General features: G+C 46.3%; 1 protein-coding gene across 3 annotated transcripts; it reads right to left on the bottom strand.

Moving 5' to 3' along the window:
* Positions 1 to 466: 466 nt before the first annotated feature.
* PRKAA2 (protein kinase AMP-activated catalytic subunit alpha 2) lies at positions 467 to 24,339 on the bottom strand. 3 transcript variants are annotated; one of them, XM_064719402.1, is made up of 10 exons: positions 24,151 to 24,339; positions 17,806 to 17,947; positions 15,797 to 15,890; positions 14,362 to 14,506; positions 13,399 to 13,486; positions 10,641 to 10,865; positions 9,190 to 9,694; positions 6,489 to 6,615; positions 6,011 to 6,266; positions 467 to 4,979 (listed from the first exon to the last, which is right to left on the bottom strand). In XM_064719402.1, exons 1-9 carry the CDS (start codon positions 24,242 to 24,244, stop codon positions 6,028 to 6,030), a joined length of 1,659 nt encoding a protein of 552 aa, XP_064575472.1. In that variant the 5' UTR covers positions 24,245 to 24,339; the 3' UTR covers positions 467 to 4,979; positions 6,011 to 6,027. The 3 variants fall into 3 exon arrangements, with proteins under 3 accessions (XP_064575472.1, XP_064575471.1, XP_064575473.1); XM_064719401.1 differs by having other exon boundaries at positions 467 to 6,266; positions 24,151 to 24,338; XM_064719403.1 differs by having other exon boundaries at positions 467 to 6,266; positions 24,176 to 24,298.
* Between the last annotated feature and the right edge of the window lie 667 nt (positions 24,340 to 25,006).

Here is a 25,006-nt window from a genome sequence, read left to right as displayed (position 1 = left end):
ACTGAAATTGTGCAAAAAGGGGATAATTTAGGGACAAATCTGGGGCACTCCCTGCAGCTGTGTGCTTTAACTGGTGTTACATCCTCCTGCATCACAGGCACAGAGGAAACAGGTGCCCAGTTTTGTCCCCAGCACTTTTTCTGCAGTGAAATGTTATTTTTGCATGATGTCTTTAAAATGCTTCCCTCTCTTTACTCCTTGCTGTAAGGAGTGAAGATCTGAGTCAGCACACGTGAATACATGGGGCCTGGCTCTTGGCATGGATTTTGGGTTGGGGAAGTTGTTTAAATTCCTCACGTGGAAGTTTTAACTATACCCCTTTCCCCTTTGCCTCCCACCAAACCCTGGGGGCATCTGTGGTCCCACAGCTGGGATGTGCAAAGATCTCCATAGGGAAACCCCACCAGCCAACCCCAGCCTGCAGGAAGGGACTGTGCAGAAAGGAAATCCAAAGGATTTGCTGCTTTTATCTCTTTTCATCTCTGAGTTTATTAAAGTGCAAATGTCAACCATGGAGACAGCTATCACATGCAGTGCAGTACACCGAGAAACACTTTCCACACCATAAATGGAAGGAAAAAGGCTTCGTCGTGATTATCTGATGCACAAAGGACAGAACTGAACCAGGGCTCTGTGCCCTTCCATAACAAAAATACTACAGCCATGAACTGGGAAACAAAACCCTCTCCAGGCCCTCAGTTGACAAAATAGAAAATATTGAGAAGGACGGAGTGTTTATAGAGCTCAGAGGGTTTTTATGAGCTTCATACTAATGATATGCTTGAAGGGATGCTTCTACTCAGAACTTTTTAAAGTTCACTACCTTTTTCTTAAAATTATAAATACATGATATTATAAGTCATAAATACTCCTTAGAGTATGAATTTAAGAACTGCAGTGGACAAGTCCAGTTTACCTCTCTGATAGAGCTGAGGTTTGTCTGCCCAAAGATGCTGGGCCAAGGACACCACAGAAATCCTGGGATTCAGTTTTGCTTTGTGCTCTAAAAGAAAAAAAAACAAAACAAATGCATTGAGGTACAAACCACGTGAATATAACATGATACAGAACACATGAACATGCTTTCAGCAACAAGAATAAATATTACCATGGCTACAGGATCTACTTCACAGCTTTGTGAGATGAGGATAAATAAACTATTTCCAAACTTGAAAAAAAAATTATCAGAGATGAATCTTACAAATAAACTTCGATTTTTAAATTAAGGCAGCTTCAGCAGGAACTTCAAGGCTTTTGTCGAAAACAGACTTTTTCTAACACCAAAAGTGTACTCGTGCTTGCAGGTAGAGCTCTGATTCACAGTCTAGTTCTCCTAATTTTGACAATTAAAATGACAATTAAAAGATCCGTGCATCGAATACCAGGTGTGCTCTCTGCAAAAGTCAGTGTTCCATCAGTAGGTGTCATGTGGGAACTCTGAAACCCAGTTCACCTCTCAGGCATGGGACTGAGGTACCTCTGGCTGAATCATTAACTCCATGGCCAGGAGGCAGACTGGGAATTCAGAATTACAAGAAGCTGTTGCAATTTTATTTTTTATAAGCAAATGATGAAAAAGGGATATATAAGGGGAGGGCTAAGGAAGCCAAAGGAAAGCACTAAATGAAAAGCCCATACCAAAGTAAGACCTTAAGAAAGGTGACTCTAGTACGGTCCATCATATACCTGGAACAAAACCAGACCCTAAAACTTTCCAGGAAAGGAACAGCAGGAGCTCGAGCGGGGGTTGGCTTGGCTCATCCAGATGTGCGATTCTTCTTCCCTCTCTCCTCTCAGCTAATAAAAGGGTGAAGCCAAATAATTGCACAACAAATGGTACTTCAAGTATTTAGAAACACGGCCTGCATGTCTCAGAGGGGGGATCCTGCACGAGCTGGGGAAATTGTGCACCTCGTGAAACAAAGCTGCCACTTCCAGCAGCCGCGGCGCGCAGCGAAGGCACGAGTTCATGTCCTGCACTCAGCTCCCTCCTCCTCTTGCAGGGCTGCACGCTGACAGCAAGAGCAGTGAAATGAAAAGGAGTAGACAGAAGGGTTATTTTGTTCAAACCTCATCAATTCCAACACGAATGCCACTATAATCACACACAGAAACGCATACGCAGCACACGCTAACCAGCTGGTTCACGTTTTTACAGCACTGCCCGTGGACTCCCCTGTGCTTGTACACACCTCGTGAAATGTTAAACTGGACACACAGCTCAAGATGCATTCCTGACCCGTTGAAGGGAAAAAAAATAAAATATCCTGCTGCCTTTACCTGCTCAGCTCCAGCTCCTGATAATAAACCTGCCCCAAACCCCGTCAGCAGCAGGGCTTTGGCCAGGGGGGTGGAAGGGCAGGATTCTCACAGCCCCTGATGCCACCTCTCCTCCCATCCCTGGCCAAGGCCATGCCGAGCCTGATGGGGTGAGCTAAGCTACTCATGGGCTTTACCTAAAAGAGGGTGTAAAAATAGCATTCCCTTTGTCCAGGTCCTCTCAGAGGCTGGGATTACTGAGGGGTGACAGTGTCCAGGGCACACACCTGCCCTGCTGGAAGAATAAAGCTGAGAGGTCAATGACAGGGATGCCACCTACATTTTATATATATGCATATATAATATTTACATATACATAGCTTCCAACAAGAACACAAGGTATTTCTGAATTAACTCATCCAGGAGCTGGAGGTTTCTGTTGGAGCCTATCTGAACTCTTCATCCTTTGCATTTTGTCTCTTTCCCCCTCGGACTGAAGCAAAATTTGGGTGAGCTTGTGGCTTGCAAAGCACAGCTGTTCAGTGGCTTCTGAAGAATTGCACTTGGAGTAATTCAAGTTTCTGTAGTTCAAATATTGTCTACCCTGCTTTTCCCGACGCTTGTGCATGCACCAGCATAACTCAAAAAGAGCTGACCACAGTGTAACAGTGTGGAAGTTAAACTCTTCCTCTGGAAAATGTAACTGGAGGTCAGCAGCTCCTCTGCAGCTGGGAAACACAACACAGCCTATTTGAAGGTAAAATAAATAAGAAAAAGAAGTGAAAGTCCTCAGAGTGTTCCAAAGTGCAGCATGGATTTGGGCAAGGCTGTGATGGACCAGTCAGTCCAATGTGGTCACTGGGGAGGTGCTTCCACCATCCTGCTCCCTCCTCTGCCTCTGCTGACCCTGAGCAGGGAAGGGCTTCATCTCTTTGTGTCTTGGCATATGGAAAACTGAGTAACTCTGCCCTGCAGGACTGGTTCTGCAGACCCACACAGCAGTTAATGTTTGCACGGGTCAGAGAAGGTGCCAAGTGCCACAAGGGGCTTATTCTACAGCCTAGAAATCCCACCCGCCTCCAGGAAGGAAATATTTCCTCCCAGGGGCATTTGCTGCTGCTTAATACTATTAGTTCTGCTGGGTAGGAAATCCCAGAGGACAAGAGTCAATTTGAAAAAAGACATCAGTACATCTACCTGCTCCTGAGCCCAGACTGCAACACACCAGCCCCTTATCAAGGGGGCTGCAGGTGCTGCCAGGGCTTGGCAAGATGTTCAGCTGGGAGTGAAGATGTGAAAAGCCTTTAACATTTGAAATACATTTCACTTAATTTCATTGCTGTTTCCTGGATGGAAATTAATGCCTGGCCCTACAGCTGCTCCTGCTCCTCTGCAAAGGGGTTTATCTCCATCACCCCAAATCTCAGCCTTGATCCAAAAGCTGCTGAAGGGCTGGGTGCTCCTCAGCTTTGACTCTGGGGTGGGGTTTGGTTTTTTGTTTTTTTTTTTTTATTTTTGCATGCAGGAGTTTGGATTCTCCATCCAAACTCACACCACAGCACTGGGACACAAATCACCTGGCAGCCACCAGGCACAGCACCAAAGCCATCCTCACCCCAGAGCAGTTATTTAATAATCACAATGTAATAAAAGGCTCATTACAAAACCTAGGAGCACTACAAATATTTCCAGTATTTCTTACAGTCCAACCACTGCTGTGTTGGATTTAGTGTTCAAGAGCAAAACTGATTTTTTTTTCTTTTTTTTTTTTTTTTCTTTTTTTTTTTTTTTTGGAAGCTTTCTACTTTGTGCGGCTTCTGGAAAAATTGCAACTGTAAGGTCACGTTAGTGAGGATCCAAGCACAATCTGTAACAAAAGTAAGGCAATTTTGTGGCTCTTTTTTAAAAAAAAGGGACTTCAAACTGAAAAAGTCCATTTAACTGCCAGTAGATGGCAAAAATATCCCGTGTTTGTCTTGATTACCTTAAATGATTAGTAAAAAAGGCTTAATTTGTTGTTCTTTTCCTTGCTTCTCATACAAACTTGCGGAAAGTATAAATTAAAGTGCAACTGTACAAAAAAGAAAACCCTAGGAAAAAAACCTCAAGGGGTCATAAGAAGCTATCAAAAAGACAGATTACATTTTTTTTTCAAGTCGAATGACTGCATACCTGGGACCAGCAAAAGTTCTTTGCTTTGTTTCTTAAAACAGAACACAAAAGAAAAAAAAAAAACAAAACAACAGAACAAAACCAACCCCCCCCCCAATATTTTTTGGCAAAGCTTTTATAAAGCATTTGTTCCTTGATTAGACTATTACTTCATAATCAAGTAAATGGAATTAAACACCATGTCAAAGCCAAGCAGATGCCAACGCTGCCCATTAGATTAATCCCGTGTAATAAAAAATAATAACTCTTTTAAACAAAGAATTCACACATGCATTAGGGTTTACCCTTGGGTAACAAAAATTTAACCTTAAAAATCCCCACAGTTCATCTTAAAAAATAAAACCCCATCCTTCAGATAGCCAGTAGCAAAGGAACAGTAAAATTCCGGGTTGGGATATCCCTGCCTGGTCAGCGGAGCGGCGAAGGTCACAGTCCAGTGGGCAGCAGCAGCAGGACAGGAGAGCCCTTGGGCAGGAGCAGTGAGTGTCCAGCAGCAGGGAAGGCAGATTTGGCAGTGATTTTGGGGAGGTGACAACAGGCAGAGCGTCCTAGGGGAGAGGTGAGAGGTGAGTGCTCTGGAGCTGTGCGCTGCTGGTGGCTCCTGCCCATCAGGGATGATCCCGACCCTGGCGGAAGCGCTGGGTCCTCAGGGGGGTGATCCAGATCCTGTCCTCTGCTCACCTGAGCCCTGCTTGGCATTCAGCCCCTGGAGCCCGTGGTGAGGCAGGGCAGGGGGAGCAGGCTGCAGGGAGAGGAGAAAAAGGCAATCTGCCTTCAGCTCCGAGCATGGCGAGCAGCTCAGTGCTGTCCAGAGCCCTTGGGCAAAACAAAGCACCTTAGGGACACTCCCCTACAAAGAGTGGACAGGGACAAAGACTGCACCTTAGGGACACTCCTCTGCAGAGATTGCACCTTAGGGACACTCCTCTGCAAAGAGTGGACAAGGGCAAAGACTACACCTTAGGGACATTCCTCTGCAAAGACTGTCAGGTTTGCACCAGGACCTTTGCACATCCCACCTTCCCTGCCCATCTTCAGCAGAAGGAAAAAAGAGAGGGGAGGGAGGTCATATTGCACTAGTGCAGAAGCATCTAAGCAGCTGCTGCTTTGGGGAGAAGAGTGTGAGAGAGGCTGGCAGCTGGGTGTGAACGCTGCAGAGCTGCTTCATCACCCTCCACTCCATCTCACAGGGCTCCTGGTCAGCCTCTCTGCCCTGGCTCGGCCCAGCTCTCCACAGCATCAGGGAGAACATCAAACTCCCTGCAGGAAGCGTGGCTGTGCCTCCATTAGCTCAGGATGAACCAGGGGGGAGGTGTTTTCCAAAAACTCAGTGATAATGTTTGTTACTTTACAGCCTTAACATTTCCTATGGGGTTCACAAGGAAAGAAGAAAAAAGAGTATTGGATACATTTTGCCAGGCACAAGGAGAGAAGTTAAGTTAATTTCCTTGGTGCCTTGCTAGAGGGGAGCATGTTTTGGGTCTGGACTTGGCTCTGTGGGGCAGTGAGGGGAGGAGGAGGAGGAAGAACAAGGAAGCAAAAGAAAGGAGGGGGCGGACGAGTCGGCGCAGATCCTCACGGTGCGCAGAGGGGCCGTCAGCGGGCCAGGGCCATGATGAGGCTGGCACACATCTCAAAGAAGTCCATGGTGTGGCTGCCCAGGCGGGGGGACACCGAGGGGATGCTGCCCACGAAGGAGCCGCTCAGGGAGCCCATCAGGGACTGGCACTCGGTGGCCGCGGCCGCGTCAATGCTCAGGCGCGGCCGGTGCAAGCCCGCGGCCGAGCAGGAGCGCTGGGGCGTGGAGGAGCCAGACCTCTGCTCCATCACCTCGTCTAGAAAAGCCAGAAACAAAAAAAGGGAGAAGAGAGAAAAAGTGGGGTTAGTTCAGCAGCTGCAGTGCGGGTGTGGTAATGAAATGGGAACAGCAGCAGAGTTTGAGAGGCGCATAAGGGCTTCTACTGAAATGACACGCATGTGTAAGCACTTCAGAATGCAGAAGATGGTTCTTAAACTTCCAGCCTCGCCCTGATGCATGTTCTCCATCTCCTACTCACCATCAATGCTTTTGAAGTCCAGCAGATAGCTGCGGTTGTCCACCTGGTAGAGCTGCAGGCTCATCTTCACGTAGTTGCCGGTGACGGGGTTCTTGCGGCGCACCCGCAGGTGGTAGGCGTTCACCACCTGCAAGGGAAACCTGCCCTCAGCAGGGACACTCCAGGCACCAACAGGAACACTTCTTCCCTTATTTTTTCTAAATATGAGCAAGACATCTTCTGGGAAAAACAGTTTCTCAAAAGGACAACCACTATAAAATGAAGCAAGCAGCCTTGTTTCCTCCTGTCTTTAAATATTCTTCTTAAGGCTGTTCTTCCTCAGCCAGCTGCTGGCTGAGGAAGCTGCAGTGACCCATCTGCCAGGCACAAAACTGATGTTTGCTCGTCCCTCAGCAGCAGCCATGGCCACATGGACCAAAAAGTCCACTTGTGGGACAACACACATGGACAGTGTTCATGAAATCAGGGCAAGCTCTGAAATCAGAGCAGCCTCTCCCATCAGCACAGCCAAACCCAGTGCCTGTGGATCAGCCTCAGGCTGAGTATTTCCCCTCTCTGCTTCCCACCTCACAATCTGCTGCATCTCATTTACAGTGAGATCTTTTCTCTGTGCTATATTTATGAAGCAACTATGTGGATGGGAGAGTTAATTCTGATGAAGAGTCACATCTTAAGTTATTCTTAGGGTGGGAAGGGCTATTGTGAAACCTCCTCGTATGAAATAAGCTGCACTGCCTACACACAGAGATGTTGGGCTGAGTTGGTTTTTGAGGCTGTAGCAGAAATACAGCAGGTTTGCTCACTCTCTGTAAAACCAAGCAGCTAAAAAATGTCTGGCTGGTGTGGGCAAATGCACCTGGCCATGGTCCATCTCCTGCCTGGTGCAGGGAAATGGGGTTTCTGGAAGCTACTTGGTTTTAAAAATGTAATATTATCAAAAACAATGAGAAAGCAGGAGGTTTTAAAGAAGTAGAACAGTGAAATTCACACCGTACAACACTTGGGATCTGGAGAGAAGAGGAAAGCTCCTCTGGTGATGAAAATCTGGGCTGAAATTCTCCTTACCTGGCTCCCAATGCTCACATGATGCCAAAGGCCACAAGCCAGGAGAGCTCACCTCAGGGGCTGCACCAGGATTTGGGGAGTCAGGCACAGCAGCAGAGCTCCAGGGCTAACTTAGGGATGTATTATTCCAACTTTGAAAAGGACTGTGACTAAATGTTGCACAGCCCCGGAGAAATACCTGCAGTGAGTACTGTCAGCTAAAACATCTGGATTTAAATCAAGAAGCTGAGCCCTAAACTGAAGAAGCAATAAGTGTCTGAAAACACATCTGGTCCATGAGCACTGCTGCATCTCCATCAGGGAAAAGCCACCACATCAAAGATACAAATTCTGCACCCAAGGCTCCCCTGCCCCTCATTGGAGCATCCTTTAGGACAATTTGCACTGTACCATTTCTGTCCTGACAGGACCAGGCAGAAATAATGAGAGTTCCTCTGCTCAGGAGCACTCGAGATGACCTTGCAAGGAATTAGCCACTAAAATTAGAAATGTGAACAGCTCCTCTGATCCCTGCAGCTAAACAAGGCAGAATCATCTTTCCAGCTGAAGTCTTGGGGCACCTTATTTCACACCATAAAGAAACACCACAGATATGCACAAATAAGCACAGCTGGCACCTTAATTCAGTGAGTTTGCCTTAAAAAGGAATAGCAGGGATGATTGCAAGGTGGGGTATTTATCTGGTGTTACTGTTTTATTTTCTGGAAAAATCTCTTTGCCCAGGATGTTGCTCCTGGGAAGCTGAGAAGCCTCAGAGAAAAAATGAAAACAATAATTATCTGATTTGCTTCTCCTGTGTTTTGCTGCTTTGGAATGTGTTTGGACATTGTTTACCAACAGGTGCTTGTTTCATTGGTTTCACGTGAATTGTTTTGACTTAATGACCAATCTCAGTTCAGCTGTGTTGGGACTCTGGAAGGAGTCACTATTTTTCATTATTATCTTTTTAGTATTCGGTCTGTGTCCTTTCTCTATTCTTTAGTATAGTTTAGTATAGTATTCTGTAATATAACATTATATATATTTAATATATATATTCTATGTTATATGTTATAACATAATATTATATATATTTAACATATATAATATGTTAAATTTATATAATATATTAAGTATATGTAACATATATATATGTTATATATGTTAAACATATAATATTATATATATTTAATATATATAGTATATATAATACTATGCCATATATAATATATATAGTATTATATATTAAATATATTATATATTATATTATATTATATTATATTATAATAATATAGTGTATAATTATATTCATATAATATTATATATTTAATAACATAAAATAATAAATTAATCTTTTAAGAACATAGAATCAGATGCATCATTCCTTCCTTCCCTTGTTGGGAGTCCTTAAAAATACAACAATCTGGAAAGAGGTGAGGCATTTGTCTGGAAACAGGTGAGGCCTTTGTCTGGAAACTGGTGGGGGCATTTATCTGGAAACAGGTAGGGGCATTTGTCTGGAAATAGGTGGGAGCATTTGTCTGGAAACAGGTAAAAATAAAGGGTAAAATTAAATGCATTAAAAACCTGGAAACAGGTGCGGCTCCCTGAGTTCATGGGACAAAGGATGCTGTAAACCCACTCCAGCACTCCCTACCTTCCACTCGAAGTCCAGCTGTTTCATAGCCCGGTACACCTCGGCCATAATGTCGTAGGGCTTGCTCTGGCTGCGGATGCCCAGGTGCCACTTGGCCTTTTTGACAGTCAGGGGCTTTGGCTTGGTGGTGTTGAGGGCGTCCAGGGGGCAGCGTGCCTTGGGGCTGTCAGCGATGAGCGGCGGCATCCGCTCGGGGTGCGGCTTGACGCCCGGCGGGATGTGCAGGGTGCTGTCATCCATGAAGGAGCCCGTGGGGGGGCTGGAGGCCAGGTAGAACTCGCTGGCCTGGTTCATGATGCGGCGGTTGTCGATGACCAGGTGGTAGGCCACGGCCAGCTGGTCCTGCGGGTCGCCGCTGTACAGGCTGTTCATCACCTCCGACTCGGTGCACTCGAACTTCTCGCACACCTCGCGCACCGCCTCGTCGTCGATGACCGTGGCGTCGTAGGAAGGGTCCTCTGGGAACAGGTAGCTGGGCAGCTCCTCCTTGAACCACTCGTGTTCCCTGGGGAGGGCAGAGGGGAGCCTTGCTGTGAAAGGGGAGGTTGGGAAAGCACCACCAGACAAGAATAAACCCTAGCTGATGAATGGGGAGCAAAACCCAGCTCAGTACAGGGACACCGATGGCACTCTGCACACTGAGTTTGAAGTGGCACTCAACACTTCCAAGATTCCCTTTTTTATGATACAGAGCATCAAACCTACCCAATTCCCATGCCCAATACCCAATTCTCACCAATTTACAATGATGTGAATGATAATTAAGTGTCTACAACTCGCACACTGCCTTGTCTATAGGTTCTATTTATTGACAACAATCTTGCCTCATGTGCTGCCTCTCTAACATGTAATTAAGTCCTCTCACCCTAAGGAATTAAGGAATAAAATAAGGAAGTTTGCATGGATTTGCTTGAAGGCTAAAATTAAGGCTGTCCATTGAAAATGCATTAAAAACCTGAGAATTCCTGGAAGCCATAATACGGTTTATGTTCATGCTTAGCACATAGCTACATGTAATTTACATATTAAGTGAGTAACTCTTGGGTCTCTCCTCCTTTTCTTTTGGATATACATTAAGTACAATGATTATCCCCTTTATCTGGTACCCATAGGGATGTGGTCTTGAAAAATGGCTGTTGGATATTATTAAATTCTTGGGATTATTGCATGCTATAGCTGGTTTTGCTAAGTGCTCTTAAGAGATTTTTAAGGCTAGTTTATAATGAAATAAAATAGAATTTTAAATATTTGCATATAAAATTTATATAAAAAATCCTCATCCTGTTCATCATCACCCACTTCCAGCCAACACAGAAGGGGTGCAGGGCTGAATCACCTGGGACAAAAAACATCCGGATTAGCTGGCTACTCCTGAAAACCACCCTGCCAACAGGAGACCCCCAGGACAGCCACCAGAGACCCCCTGAGGCAGCCAGCCCAGCCCAGCCCACCTGATGTCCTTGATGGTGGCTCTCTTGAGGGGGTCCACCTGCAGCATGTGCATGAGGAGCGTGGCCACGGAGCGGTTGAGGTATTCCGGGATGTAAAACACTCCCCCACGGATCTTCTTGAACAGGGTGGGGACGTGCTCGTCATCAAAAGGCAGAGTGCCACACAGGAGGGCGTAGAGGATGACACCACAGCTCCAGATGTCCACCTCTGGGCCAGCATAGAGCCTGCATGAGGATGAGGACAGGAGAAAGATGTCATCACCATCTGCTCCTCAGTTAGGGTGCAGGTTCTGTGTCATCCCATCCTCTCCTCAGTCAGGGTGCAGGCTCTGTGTCACCCCCACCTTCTCCTCAAGCTCTGTGTCACCCCATCCTCTCCTCAGTCAGGGTGCAGATTTGGGGAACCCCTGCCAGCTCCAGCAGGGACAGAGCTCCAGCCCACACCAGGGGTGCTCACATGGCTCCCCCCAAACCAAATGTGCCTCAGCCAAAAGTGCTCAGGGAAATGAATGGCAGGGCTGGCACTGGCTGTCCACACTCCTGTGTACAACCCTGCCTCCACCAAACTCTCCAAAAAGCCAAACCTCCACTTCCAAGAGCCCTGCCAGGCTGTTTGCTCCTTTGCCCCAGGAATTTCTGTTCATTGAATGAGGCAGATCAAGCAGCAACAGATAATTCTATCTCTGAGTGTTTATTTTTGGTGTGCTGGAGTCTAAGTGCTCCTGCTTCCTACAAGCTACCAAACGCTTTCTCTGCCATCACCAACTTAGGACACCCCAAATAATACGGCTTTGCTGCTCCTGCTCATCTCTTTTTGCTATATCTGATGCCACCCCAGAGATTTTGGGAGGCAACACTTGCCCTTGGGCTGTGAGGCCCAGCCAAAATACAGAAGTTGAAATGCAGCTACAGAAGTGTCTTCATGAAACCTCAGCATCCTGCACTTGCTCCTCCTGAAAAGCATCACTGCAGACAGAAATCATGCTGGTCATGCAGGAGACCATTCTCTGAACACCCCAAAACGCTTGTTCTGCTTGTCCAAGGGTGAGAGTTTCCCTGCTGAGGCCAGGGACAGCAGCAAAGCCATTTTGGAAAGGCAGAGGCTCAGCTAGATGCCCCTCAGCCCTGCCTCCCCACCCAAGCCCCACAGATCAGAAACCTGATTATTTCACTGATAAGAGCACTGCCTGAACAGTTTTTTGGACCTTTAAGCCCAGGTGAGATGCACTTTTATGGCTCTGAAACCTGAGCTGCCACACTTTACTGCTTTTGTGCTCCAGCAGGGCAGGCAGCAGAGCCAGGAGCCAGCTCCCCCTGCCCCACACAGCCACCAGCAGGGCAGGGAGGGTGGATGGTGCCTGGGCCCCCCAAAATGCAGCTCTGAGAAGAGCCCAGCTTGGCACATTGAGCAGGGCCATGAAATTCAGGCAGCCCTGAGCCTGCAGTGGGAGTGGTGAGGGAGGGATGCAGCTGCAGCCAGCCAAAAAGTGCAACATGTGGGCTTGGTTTTCATTCTTACTTTTGTTGTCACTAAGCTACATTGCCTGTACACTTGGAAGACTCAAGGACTAAATCCTCCTTGCTGATCTGCCATGTGCCTTGTCTCCTATACAAATTGAAAACCACGTGTCTGGCCTTCACTGAGATGGAAATACTATTTTTTTGGCATCCCAGCAGTTTCTTGCTTTGTCCCCTTCTTGACAATGAGGATTTACTTGGTTTCATTTCACACACAGAGCTGTAGTCACAACAGGGTTTTTGGATGCTAGTCTAATTCCTAGGATGCTCTGCCAACACTTGCTCTGGTGTAAAGAGGGATAAAATAATCAAAATCACAGCAAACACATTCTGAACAAAATGTTCTATTTAAAAGCTACAGATATAGGCAAAAATACACTGGATTAGGAAAAGCAAAGCTCATGGCAAAGGGAAATCAAAATAAAAAAGGAGCAGATAGTGAAATGAGCAGTTTGAAGGACCATTCAGAGGAGTGAAAATTTGAAAATCTATATTTGCAATCTTTGCTAAGGTATTACAGAGAGAATTAGAGCAAAATGTACATTGTATGTAATTTCTGCTCCTGACAGCAAAATACAGGAGGCAACACTTCTGTATCAACATGTGGAAGTCCAATTCAGCCTTGTGGGGTGTGCCCAACACTGCATGTGCTGTACAGATGTTTCATGCTGAGAGATGCAACCACAGAGGAGGTTTGTCAATTCAATGAATCAGCTCAAAACAAAGCTCTGAAGGTTGAACTGACTGCCACAGCCAAAACCCCAAGCTCAAGGAACCAGAAGACAAGTATTTTCTTTACCAGTGTTGGGAAGGGATTAAAGATCTTCCTACTCCTTTTGTTAGTGAATGGTTTTCCTCGTTAACACCGTGTTTTATATTACAGGTGTGCAGGAGAGGAGGGGGTGGCCTGGAAAAGCCTTTCCACCTGGAACCTCAGTGTTTGCATCCAAAGAGTCATTTTCACCCTCTTTAATTAGCAATATAAACAGTCAACATCTGGTATTAATAATTCCTCCAAAGTCAACACCTGTAGCAAAACACGGTTTGCTATTACAGCTACTGAGAAGTAAAATAAGCAAGAAAACCTTCAGATCTTTGCCAACAGATTCACCCAAACACAAAATCCAGGCTGGAAGGATTCAGCTGCTTTTACTAGATGTGCAAAGCTCTTTCCAAAACTAAGAACAAATTTAAACTCCATGTGCTCACATAGACTCTGATGAGAAATGGAATGTCTTACCTTCCAGAGATGACTTCAGGGGCTGCATAATTTGGGGAACCACAGCTGGTGCGTAGAAATTCACCATCTGACATCATGTTGGACAGTCCTAAAAAAACAAAATGCTTATTACACACTGATGTTTGATCTGAAGGTCCAGACATGCTGCGTCACACAGAGGAAAGGCAGGGAAGTGGAGTGGGATATTTGGAAGGGAACTGTTGATATAATTTAGATAGACTTCTCTGACCTGATTTGAAAATTATTACTTTTGTTATTATTGTTGTTGTTTGGGTTTTTTTTGGGTTGGGTTTTTTTTACATCCAACCAAGAAATATTCACTCCAGGCTAATTTTGCTCCTCTAAGTTGCAAATCCCAGAGCACAGAGGACAAGAGACATAATTCATCCCAGAGCACTCACTTCATATGGCAACTGGGGCTGTGAAATGAGTAAATCTTCAGCAGGATTTACATTGCTAGAAAGGACTCACCAGGACAGAGTTGGTAGCCTGGGTATTTTAATGGATTTCAATTCCTAATGCCACTTAGAGACTCCTGTTACTGCTGGTTGTAAAATGAGCTGAGGCCACGAGCACATGGCCAAACAGAGGGAGAACATGCACAAAAATAAACACACACAGCAGCTCACCCTGAACCAGCTGCACCCAGCCTGCCTCAAACACAAATTAGGTAAATTTGACGTAGGCTGATTGCACTAAAACACAGGAGAGATTTACAAATTGCTTCTCTGCTCCATTCTCAGTGCCACTGCAGGAGCAGCCTGCAGCAGGTAATCCCTGAGCTGCTGCTGCAGGAAGGGCAGTGTTCATGGGATTTCCAGGTGGCTGGAATTGCAGTGTTTGTGAGTGTGTGATTTCCAGGTGGTTGGAATGGCAGTGTTTGTGAGTGTGGGATTTCCAGGCTCTGCTGCTCCCTGGCCACGCTCTGGCAGCTCTGGAATGCTGCTGGGTACATTCACATACCAAAATCAGCTATCTTTGCATTCATGTGTGCATCCAGCAGCACGTTCTCTGGCTTCAGGTCCCTGTGCACCACCATGTGCCTGTGGCAGTAATCCACTGCAGACAGGATCTGCTGGAAAAGGCGTCGAGCTTCTGCCTCCTCGACCTGCAGGAACAGCAGAGGGAACAGTGCTGGGCTTGGTGGGCACTCAGAAAGGGGAAGGTTGCACTTAGCAAGAAGCCAAAAAAGAGAGAAAATCCCAGCCTGCCTGAGAGCAGAAGCAGCAAATAAAGCAGATTTCTCACCCTTGCATTTTACAATGTGCCAGTGTTTGAAAATGATACAGCCCTGAGATGAAAGGTGAGACTTCAGTTGAGGTGAGATGTAACAAGAATTTAAAGGTGGCATCTATCAGACTGTGGCCTCCTGGCCCAGTGGGACTGGTACAGATCCAGGCTGGACAAAACACTACAGAGGATGTTGCTGGGAGCAATTCCTCATGGACTTCCTCTGGTGAAGCTGGATATCATTGTGATTTTAATTATCTATATAGCTAATAAAGCTGTATGAGCTATATCAGAGAAACTGTATTTTCAATTATTATTTTAACTGATGAATTCCAAAATATTCCCTTCATGAAAAAAGGAGTTTATGAATGCAGAACTTCAGAAAAGATCCAAATTAGTCACTGAAAAGATCTAGATGGGCAAAATGTGTGAGAAATCAGAACTGTACATAGGAAAGAAAACTGAGTCAGCTCCATTGACCACAACACTAATCTAACCCAATCTGCAGTGAATTTATTGATTTCGTAGCACAGAAAGGGAACATGTGATGGGCTGATCCTTCACCTGAAACCTTTTTCTGGATGTCCACTTTGGCCCATGTTTACCTCCTTGTACTCCAATTGCTCTATGGGGCAGACACCAGCGATTTTCCTTCTAACCAAAATCTCACATTTCACAGGTGATTTACACCCAGTGGGACTGCTGGCATTTGAAAATGTTGCTGAGATAAGCCACATCCTTGAAAAGCCTTCAAAGAACCTGACATGGAACCAAGAGGGGGCTCTGGGAGAGGTGAGTGACTGGAGTGGAGACCACACCAAGTAGTCTTCCTCTCCCACACCATAAATTTGCTGCTGATCATGGGGTTTTGACAGGCAACCCATAGCTAAAAATCACAAAAATAAGCCAGTTTTCCAAATATTTGCCCTAAGCAACACATTACCTTTTATATTTTGGTTTGAGGGTCAAAAATACACCAGAGAACGCTGCGAAAAATCACACCCAGGTTTTGTGTGAGCCAGTACGAGACACCCCAGATGGGGTTGCTGTGAAGCAACTTCTATTTTGGGCCTTAACCTTAACTGTGCTCCCTTGAGCAGTGATTTTGCTCCTGAACTCCCTCCTCTCCCTACACAAGTGCTGGGGCTGGCTCGGGACTGGCACTTACACGTCCGTGCTTACAGATGTAATCAAACAATTCCCCCCCGGACACGTATTCCATGACCATGAAGAAGTCTGTTGGTGTGCTGATCACCTGGTACCTTCAAAAACACAAGCAGATTTAAAAAAATACATCATTAGGAACAGGGAAAGGCTTTTGAACAGATTATTAATTCCACATCAAAATAAGGATTTGTTTGAATCTTGCATTTTTAACTGCTTTCCACTCCTGAAAAGCTGTCTCTTGTTTCCAGTATAACCTTTCACTTGTCTGTGGAAGGACATCTTTTCCAGATCTATGATCTTCCTTCAGCCCTTTAAATAATCCTCTGAAATATCTGCCAGGCAATCTTACCACATTTAGGACTGCCCTGACTTTCAAATTTCCATTTTGGGTAAGATCTGCAACAACAGCTTTAGAAATGAAGTCCTGGTTAGCTGGGGGCAAGGAGAGGATCCATGTGGTTCCCCTTATATCAAGATAAAAAAGAGATAAAGAGCTCTAGGCACTAGAGAGAACTTCCTCTGAACAGGTACAGAAAAAAAAAGGAGACCCCCTGAAGTTATTTTTCAAATATTAAATCTCCATAGAGATGGGGATAAAATGCTTCTAGAACGGGGGAAAAAATCCAGAGTATCACCTTCAACTTGCAGATTTAGTCTCCATTTTCCTTCGAAATGATCCCCGAGTGCTGCAAAGACATTTCAGTGTCCCAGCTGGAACAAACTGCCAGTGATGAGCTGAGGTCAATGCAGCCCCAGGAACTGACAGCAGCACCAGCTGGGACCTCCCTCTCTTTTATTTCAGATTCATTGTTTTGTTGCTGTTGTTTTGGGTTTTTTTTCACATGAATTTCATTACTTTTTACAGGACTGTAATTTGAAACAAATAGATTTCAGCAATTTTTAAGAGGCTGGCAAGGGAATGTGGGATACTCCCATAAAAATCAATACCATCAACCTCATTTTTCTGAAGAGCTTTGGACCCAGACATCTAAGCTACTGTTAATTGCCCCAATATTTCTTTTATATACATTTAAAAACTTATTGAAAGAGGTTTGTGTGCCCCAGTCTCCTCACATCTTTATCACTGTATTTCATGAACGCAACATGTATCACAGGACACAGATATTGTCGAACTGGATTTAATTTTTACTGCTTGGACAAATGTGTGAACAGGATTTGACTTGCAGGATGCTGGGCACACAGCTGAGGAGTCTTGCTGGTGATTTTTTCATGAAATAATACCAATCTGTTCTCCAATAAATCCATGGAACTGCGAAGTTACTCTAAAGTCAACAGTTGCTGCATGGTTAGTTATTTAACTGTAGAGAGAATTTGTTTTCCCTTCCCTCTAAGCCCCAGGTATTTGCTATATCTCATGCCAGTTTTAAGGCTGACCTAAATGTCAACTTACCCTTGCAGTTACCATTCAACAGGTTTCTTTTATAGGAATGCCAAAGATATTATCGAGTGCCTCATTAATGTGGGCTGGCTGCACAAGCTGGGGATTGAGCAGGAATCCCAGAGGCTGCAGTGCAGGTGCTGATTTACGACCCCAACTCAGGTTCATCAAAGTGGAGACTTTCAAAACTTATGTCTGAATAATAAATTTTGAAAGAAAAAAAAATGTTCTTTTAAGCTCTGGCTAATCAGCGCATTAAAACATAAATCCTATTGAGTGGGGGCCAAGGTTTCACTCTCAGAGCCTGCAGTTCATGGAATCATGGAATGGTTTGGGTTGGAAGGGACATTAAAGACCATCCAATTCCATGGGCAGGGACACCTTCCACTATCCCAGGTTGTTTAAAGTCCCATCCAAACCTTGCCTTGAATGCTTCCAAGGATGGGGAAGCTTCTCTGGAAAACCTGTGCCAGCAGATCACCTAACACACAAAAACCTGACCAAACCCAATTTTTAGTGCCCTAATCCATCTCCTGCAGCCCAGCTGGGTGTGTGAGAGAGGTCTCTGTGCAGAGAGGAGCAGCTGCACACGTGGCAGGGAGGGTACTCACAGTTTGATAATGTGGGGGTGCCGGAAGAGTTTCAGGTTTTGGATTTCCCGTTTGATCTTCCCCACCACATCCAGGCTGCGGATTTTCTGCCTGTTCAGTATTTTCACTGCCACTTTGTGCCCCGTCAGCTGGTGCTCACCAACTATTAGAGAGAGAGAGAGAGAGCATTGCAAAGTCACTAAACAGTGCAATGAGAGCATTGCAAAGTCACTAAACACTGCAGCATGGTTCACACAAGAAGTTTAGGGCACTATAAGCAAAAAGCCACTTCTGAACGGGAAAAAAACCCAGAAGATGAGGGTGTGAAATATTTTAATTAAATATTTTTTGTCTCTTCACTGTTTTCCCAGTGGAGTCATAGAAGGCAGAAGAGAGGGTGCTTATCTGCCAAAAGCACTCCACTAAATAAAAGAGTGAGTTGCTGGAGGAGGTCATACCCCAAGCTAATTTGCAAGGATTTATAGCATGTAAAAGCTAGATTAATCAGAAACAGATATATTTAAATGGCAGAGGAGAATCTCCACCATAACACACTGGTAGACAAAATCCCTCATAAACCCAGCCTTAAAACTAGACCATCACACTTATTTTTTTAAAAAAAGTGGTATGGGGATTTTCCTTGCCCAAAATAGGACTGCGGGATTTGCATTACTAAAATGAATTTCTATTTATACTTCCCCCAGCGTGCTTCTTGCTTTGATGACAAGCTGCAGGAACACTGCCGGACTGCAGGAGCTAACTCTGCTTTTAGGAAAGATGCAAACTCCAATAGAGGTTTTTTAAAAAATGCACTTGGTGCATTGAGATGCTGATGCTTATCTCCTATGTTCAGGGAAAAAAATCATACCCATAAACTGGGAGGAGCAGCCCCACTGTCACTGGGGGAATTGTAATTAATGATGTGAAACTAATTCAGCATGGGATCCATTTGTTATCAATAAACAAACCACACCAAAAAAAATAAAAAGCTCCCAAGGAAGCAAGATTTATATTGAAATTGAGAGCAGAAAGAGCTTAAAAATGTGGTGCTTGTACCCAAAAAGGGGTTCTCAGAACGAGCTGCCCCTTCTCAGTATTTTCCAACATGATATTCAACAGAGTGACACACGGATGGTTCCCTAAAGCCTGCACAGCAAAACCTGCTTACAGTAAATATTTGTGCTCTCTAATTACCAGCATCACCCTTCCAGTGCAAGGAGTTAATTATTGCCAGCAAACCTTGTTATTACATTATTAGAGGCTGTAATTTTGGCAGCCCTAATGAGCTGATCAGCAGCACCCGGGGTGAGCAGGAGGTGTGAGAAGGGCAGGGCAGCAGCACTCAGGGCACACCAGGTCACTATTATTAGCCACCAGATAAGACCTGCCAGAGATTCTTTCCTCAAGAAGAGCATCCTAAAAATAAAACACTTGACTGCCCTTGAAAATTAAAGCACCACTTTGCATGTCCATTTTATTCCTCGTAATACTTAAAACTACTAGATGATGGAATGAAAATAAACTCAGCTTTGCAGCAGAGATGCAATTTAGGGATTAGCTGAGGGCTGGAGGAGGCAGATAATTCCTCAGAGGGCTGTAAATAGTCCAGGGAGGCATTTTCCCTGGTGAATCCTCAGGGAGAGGAGAGCAGGGCAGTGCTGCAGGGAGGTAAAACAAAGTTTCTTCACTGAACTAGGAGGAAAACCCTGATTTCTCCCACCCTTTGTTTCAGGACAACACTTTCTGGCCTTGCCTCAGCATATGCTTTGAAAATTTTTTATTATACACTAAGAAAAAAAAAGGCCATGCCCAGAATGAATAATTATTGTTTTTAATAGTATTGCCAAACAGTTCATCCCCTTTCCCATCCGTGACAAACAATGTGTAACTCTGCAAAGGTTGGCTAGCACAAACACATTAATAATTAAAAATAAACAGCCTGTTTTGTAATCCATCTTTTGCTTACAGTAAGCATTAGATACAGAGATATTATTGTTTCTGTCCCCAGTGACTTGTTAAGCCTCCTTGAACTCGGTGAGGGAGAGAGACAAAGAGGGAACACAATTTCCTATGTGGTGGGAGACTTTTAAGCCTTTGAGGGCTCTCTGGACTGCAGGAATTTAGACATGGGCAGTATGAACAACCCTTCCTCTGCTCACAGAGTCACTGTCTCTGAAACCCAGGATCATCCCAAAAGTGAGGGGCAGGTCCCAGGTGTCCCACAGGCATGGAAAAGGATCCTCACCCTGTCGCAGACACCTTTTCATGACAAATCTTTTCTTTAAGATTTTTCCTCCTGAGAAGCTGAGAAGCCTCAGGAACAAAATGTAAATAATGGTTATCTGCTGCTGTGGAATGCAACAAGTAGATCTGTGATTGGTCTCATGTAGATGTTTGGAATTAATGGCCAATCTCAGTTAGCTGGCTCAGACTCTCTGTCCAAGCCACAAACCTTTGTGATCATTCTTTTCTATCCTTAGCTTAGCTAGCCTTCTGGTAAAACCCGTTCTTCTATTCTCTTAGTATAGTTTTAATGTAATATATATCATAAAATAATAAATCAAGCCATCTGAAACATGGAATCAACATTCTCGTCTCTTCCCTCTTCCAAGAATCCCCGTGAACACGGTCACACTGACCCCAAAGTCAGGCCACCTCCTTCCCTCTCACTGCCTCCCCAGATTCAAAAAGTTAAAATGAGACTCTTGACATTTACTTAATTTTATAAAATGAAACAAAAAAAAAAAGAGGAAGAATAGTGATTATAGCACCAAGGGCACAGATAATAAATAAACCCCTTGACAGCATGGATTTCTGCATCACTTTCTTTATCCTACCAGCTCAGGCAGCACAAGCAGTTAACATTTTTGCAAATGCTTCAGGGCAATGTAGAAGCTCTGTGGAGGGGTGAGGAAACTCCTTCCCTATCAGCTCTGCTGGCCCTTATCTCAGCCCAAAGCTAAAAATGAAATCCATCCCAAGCATATATTTAGCAATGCTGCATTAATTCTGCTTGTGTGCTGTCCCAGCCTCTCCCTGTCCTTCCTCTGCTCAGTCTCCTTTAGTTTATCTTCCCTCTGACACCAAGTTTGTCTTTCAGCAGCAATGGCACAGTGCCTGGGAAAAATGGGATCTGATCCCGACTGGAGCCCATGGAGGTGACACAAACACAACCCAAGTCCTGGAGGGACCAAAAATCTGTCACTTTTGTGGCAAACAAAGCAGGCAAAGGAGCCACCAAGGATGCCATGGGTGGCATCACACAGGGAAAATATCAGGGTTAGTACTGTAAACCTCAGTGTGGTTACAGCAGAGCTTTTGGGGACCCAAAAGGGTGGGATGTGCCCACAAATTTGTCACAAACACAATTTGTCTCATCTGTTCTTGCCAATCCCCTGGGAAGGAGATGCCACCTCCTTCCCCCAAGGCTTTGCTAAACTCCCAAATCCAAGACCTCCACAGTTCTATTTCTGCAAATTATATTGATTTTCTGCAAATTAGAATTTTTTTTTTCTGCAAATAATTCTATTTTCTGCAAATTATCTTAGGCCTGGAGGAGAGGGAAAATAACTGTATTTGGTAAAAATGCTTTGTGGTAACTTCAACTCTTGACATGACACCTCCTGTCCATCCACCGCACCAGCTCCTGCCACCTTCCTCTCTTCTAACAGATGCTGGGTCCTCATTCCCATTTCCAGATAGAATTTCAGTATTAGCACCAAAATCCTGCCCTCAGCTGCCAGCCTCTTTGCTCCCCTCCATGCCTTGAGTGGACTTGTAAATGAGATCAAGAAACTGAATGGGTTTAAAACAAAACAGCTTCCTGCAGCGTTCAGCCAGTTTTTAGGAGGATGACCCAGGCAGCCAGGGATTTTTTTCTGTTGTGCCTCTGGCTCCTGATAGCTCAAAATGACTCCTCAGCTCCAGCCATGAGTTGAAGCACTGGTTTGTACCCCATGTCACTAAATCCTCCCTTTCACTGCCATTTCTTATGTCCCTAATGACAGTAATCCTGAACAACTGTAAATTATGATTTAACTTTGACGAGCAAGGCAGCAAAAAGCACCAAAACCAAAACCTTGTGCAAGGCAGAAATTGAAGAAAACACATCAGCAACAAGAAATGTCACTGATTGCACTTGACTTCTCCCTGAAAAAGCAATTATTATACCCAACACACAATGCTTGAATCAATCAACAAAAACCTCTACTTTTCTCAGGTGAATACAAGTTTTTCTAAAGCTCATTCGACTAAAATGCTGTAATTCTATATAAATGGGATACTTCATTCCTTCATTTCAGTTCCCAGTCTCAAGCACAAACTTCACCTGTCAGTTGTAGGCAAAATATTAAGGGAAAAAAACCATAGACAGGGTACTACTCACCTATAAAGGATTTTGAGCTAGGAAATATCTTTTAAGTTATTTGAAGTATTTCTTTGGAAAATGTCTGTTTTTACCACACTTGGGTCATATGTGGGGTAGGGGGTGTTTGTGCTAGTTAAAGATAAAAAAGGCTATTGTTGGCAGGTTTAAATTGGTCTGCAAGGAAAAAAACTGCCTTTGGAGCAGTTTTGAGGTCTGCTAGTACACAGGAGTGATTTAAATGGTCCTTACTGTTAGAAGTATTTGTTCTGATAATTCTTTAGACAGTAAATTTGTGGTTTGGGATTAAACACAGCAATATATTTTTAGGGGCGTGATTAATGGCCACAGGTGGACTTAGCTGCAGTGGTCGTGGTGGTTTCTTTCATCTGCTGTCAATTTGGGTTTATTTTAAAACTCCAGGAACTGAGGGCAGGCACAGCACCCCTTTGCCCAGCCACATCCCACTGGGGTGGGGTGACACAGAGTGGGACAGCTGCTCTCCCAGCTCGAGCTAAACCCAATTCCAACTGGGAAACTGACACTGAATTTTGTTGGTTTTTTGGTTTTTAGTATCTTGTTTAAAAACTGAAATTTGCTCGTAATGGCAGCAGAATCCACAGGGAAAAAAAGAAATACAAATATTTGCAAACCTCAGAGCCAGGTAAAGCAAAGCCCTCAGGATGTGAGCTGGCTGCTCTGGCATGGCTGGACAAGGAATCCCTGTGTGGAGCCCCCATCCTGCAATCCTGGAATGGTTTGGGATGGAAGAAACCTTAAAGTTCATCTCATCCCTCCCCCTGCCATGGGCAGGGACGCCTCTGACTACCCCAGGTTGCTCCAAGCCCCGTCCAACCTGGCTTTGAACACTTACACGGATGGGGCAGCCACAGATTCTCTGGGCAACCTGTGCCAGGGCCTCCCCACCCGCACAATTTCTCATTTTGAGACAATTTCAAATTTTGAGACACTCTAATGACTCACAATGCCTCTTATTTGCAGGTAGCTAATAATTAATTAGTTTAAAAATGGAATTTGCAAACTGGACGCCTTTTTGAGAGAAGCACTTGATTAAGCTGTTAACACGGAATCTTCACGCAACTTGGTCCACAAGGATTAAGGATGACAAAATTTATATGAATAAAATACTGATTTCATTGATGATGATAATGCTGAGACTGAAATAATTAATTCATTATTATTTACAACACAATACACATAGTTATAACTAGTAGCTATTACTATTACTAGTAGTTTCTGTTGGGAACAATTTCTCCCCAGTATTTCGCCTAACCCTGCCCTCTGTCAGCACCAAGCCATTCCCTCTGCCCCAACCCCTACCAAAACTCCCTCTCCAGCTCTGTTACAGCCCCTTTAGGCACTGGAAGGTGCTCTCAGGTCTCTTTGGACCCTTCCCTTCCCCAGGTGCAGGCGCAGCCGGTCCATCCCTTCCCGCCCGGCCCCTCCATCCCGCGGGGCGCGCTCGGTCCGCGGGGCGATGCTCGGACCGAACCGCCTCGGCTGCGGCTCCAGGAGCACCCCGGAGCACCTGCGGGCCCTGAGGAAGGACGGCAGCGCATTCCCGGCACCGAGGGGCAGGATGCCGGTGCGCCTCCAGCCTCCCCATCACCTCCCTCCGAGCGCGGCAGCGAAGTTCGGGTGGGTGCTGCTCGCAGCATGGGCTCCGGGGGCTGTGACAGCCCGGAGTACCGAGCGCTGCATCTCCCACCGCCCGGAGCGCCGAGGGGCGAGCGCTGCATCTCCCACAGCCCGGAGCACCGAGCGCTGCATCTCCCACCGCCCGCCCGCCGCCACCGCCGCATCCCCGCCCGTGCGCCCCGGGCACGGCTCCGCCAGCCGCTCCCCCCGGGATGCCGCCCAGGGAACGGAGCCGGGGGAAGGCAGCGATGCCGGCGCGGAGGCCGCGGGAGAGGGAGGAGGGAGGCGGCGGCGAGGGGCGCTCCCGGCCCGGCCCGGCCCCGCCCGCGGCCGCGGTACTCAGCTCTTGACTTTGCCGAAGGTGCCGACCCCCAGCGTGTCCCCCAGCACGTAGTGGCCGATCTTCACCCGCCCATCGTGCTTCTGCTTCTCGGCCATGTTCGCCCCCCGCCGCCGGACCACAATGCACAGGGCCGGGCCGGCACAGGGGCGGGGAGCGGCGAGAGCCGAGCGCGGCGGGCCCGGCCCGGGGGCGGGGAGCGCCCGGCGCCGCCAGGTGCGGCCGCAGGGAGGGCGCGGACAGCTCCCGCAGCGGGGACACCTGCCCGACACACCCACCGGGGCGGCACCGGCCGCGGCAACGCCCTCCGCGGGTGGCACCGATCGGGGCGCCTTCTCTGTGGCCACGCACCTGCCGGGGGTGATATGGCATCCTTTAGAGGCACCTGCCGGGGTGACACTGTACTCAGGGTACATTCTCCATTGCCACGCACCTGCCGGGGGTGGCGTGACATCCCTTAGAGAGGCACCTGCCAGGGGTGGCACCCTTCCCGGGTGACACTGTGCAGAGGGTACCTGGACAGTGCACCTGCCGGGGGTGACATCCTTTCAGAGAAGCACCTGCCTGGGGGTGACACCCTCCCCAGGTGACACTTTGGGGGCTTACATTCTCTATTGCCACCCATCTGCCAGGGGTGATGCCCTCCCCAGGTGACACTGTTCAGAGAGTGCATTCTCTATTGGCATGCACCTGCCGGGGGTGACACTTCTCCGGTGACACTGTACTCGGGGTACATTCTCTATGACACTCACCTGCCTGGGGGTGACACCCTCCCCAGGTGGCACTGTTTGGGGGGCACATTCTCTATTGTCACACACCTGCCTGGGGTGACAGCCCTTTGGAGCAGCCTCTGCCACAAG

The sequence above is a fragment of the Zonotrichia leucophrys genome, chromosome 8 (assembly GCF_028769735.1).
Source record: "Zonotrichia leucophrys gambelii isolate GWCS_2022_RI chromosome 8, RI_Zleu_2.0, whole genome shotgun sequence".
In the NCBI taxonomy this organism is placed as follows: domain Eukaryota; kingdom Metazoa; phylum Chordata; class Aves; order Passeriformes; family Passerellidae; genus Zonotrichia; species Zonotrichia leucophrys.
Note: the sequence above shows the minus strand (reverse complement) of the source record. Positions and strands in the feature narration are given on the sequence as shown.

Coding starts and splice junctions, on each gene's coding strand:
- PRKAA2 (XM_064719402.1), bottom strand. CDS start 24,244: ATGGCCGAGAAGCAGAAGCACGATGGGCGGGTGAAGATCGGCCACTAC. Junction 15,891..17,805: donor CACCCCCACATTATCAAACT/GTGAGTACCCTC, acceptor GTGTTTTTGAAG/GTACCAGGTGATCAGCACAC. Junction 14,507..15,796: donor ACATCTGTAAGCACGGACGT/GTAAGTGCCAGT, acceptor CTGTTCCTGCAG/GTCGAGGAGGCAGAAGCTCG.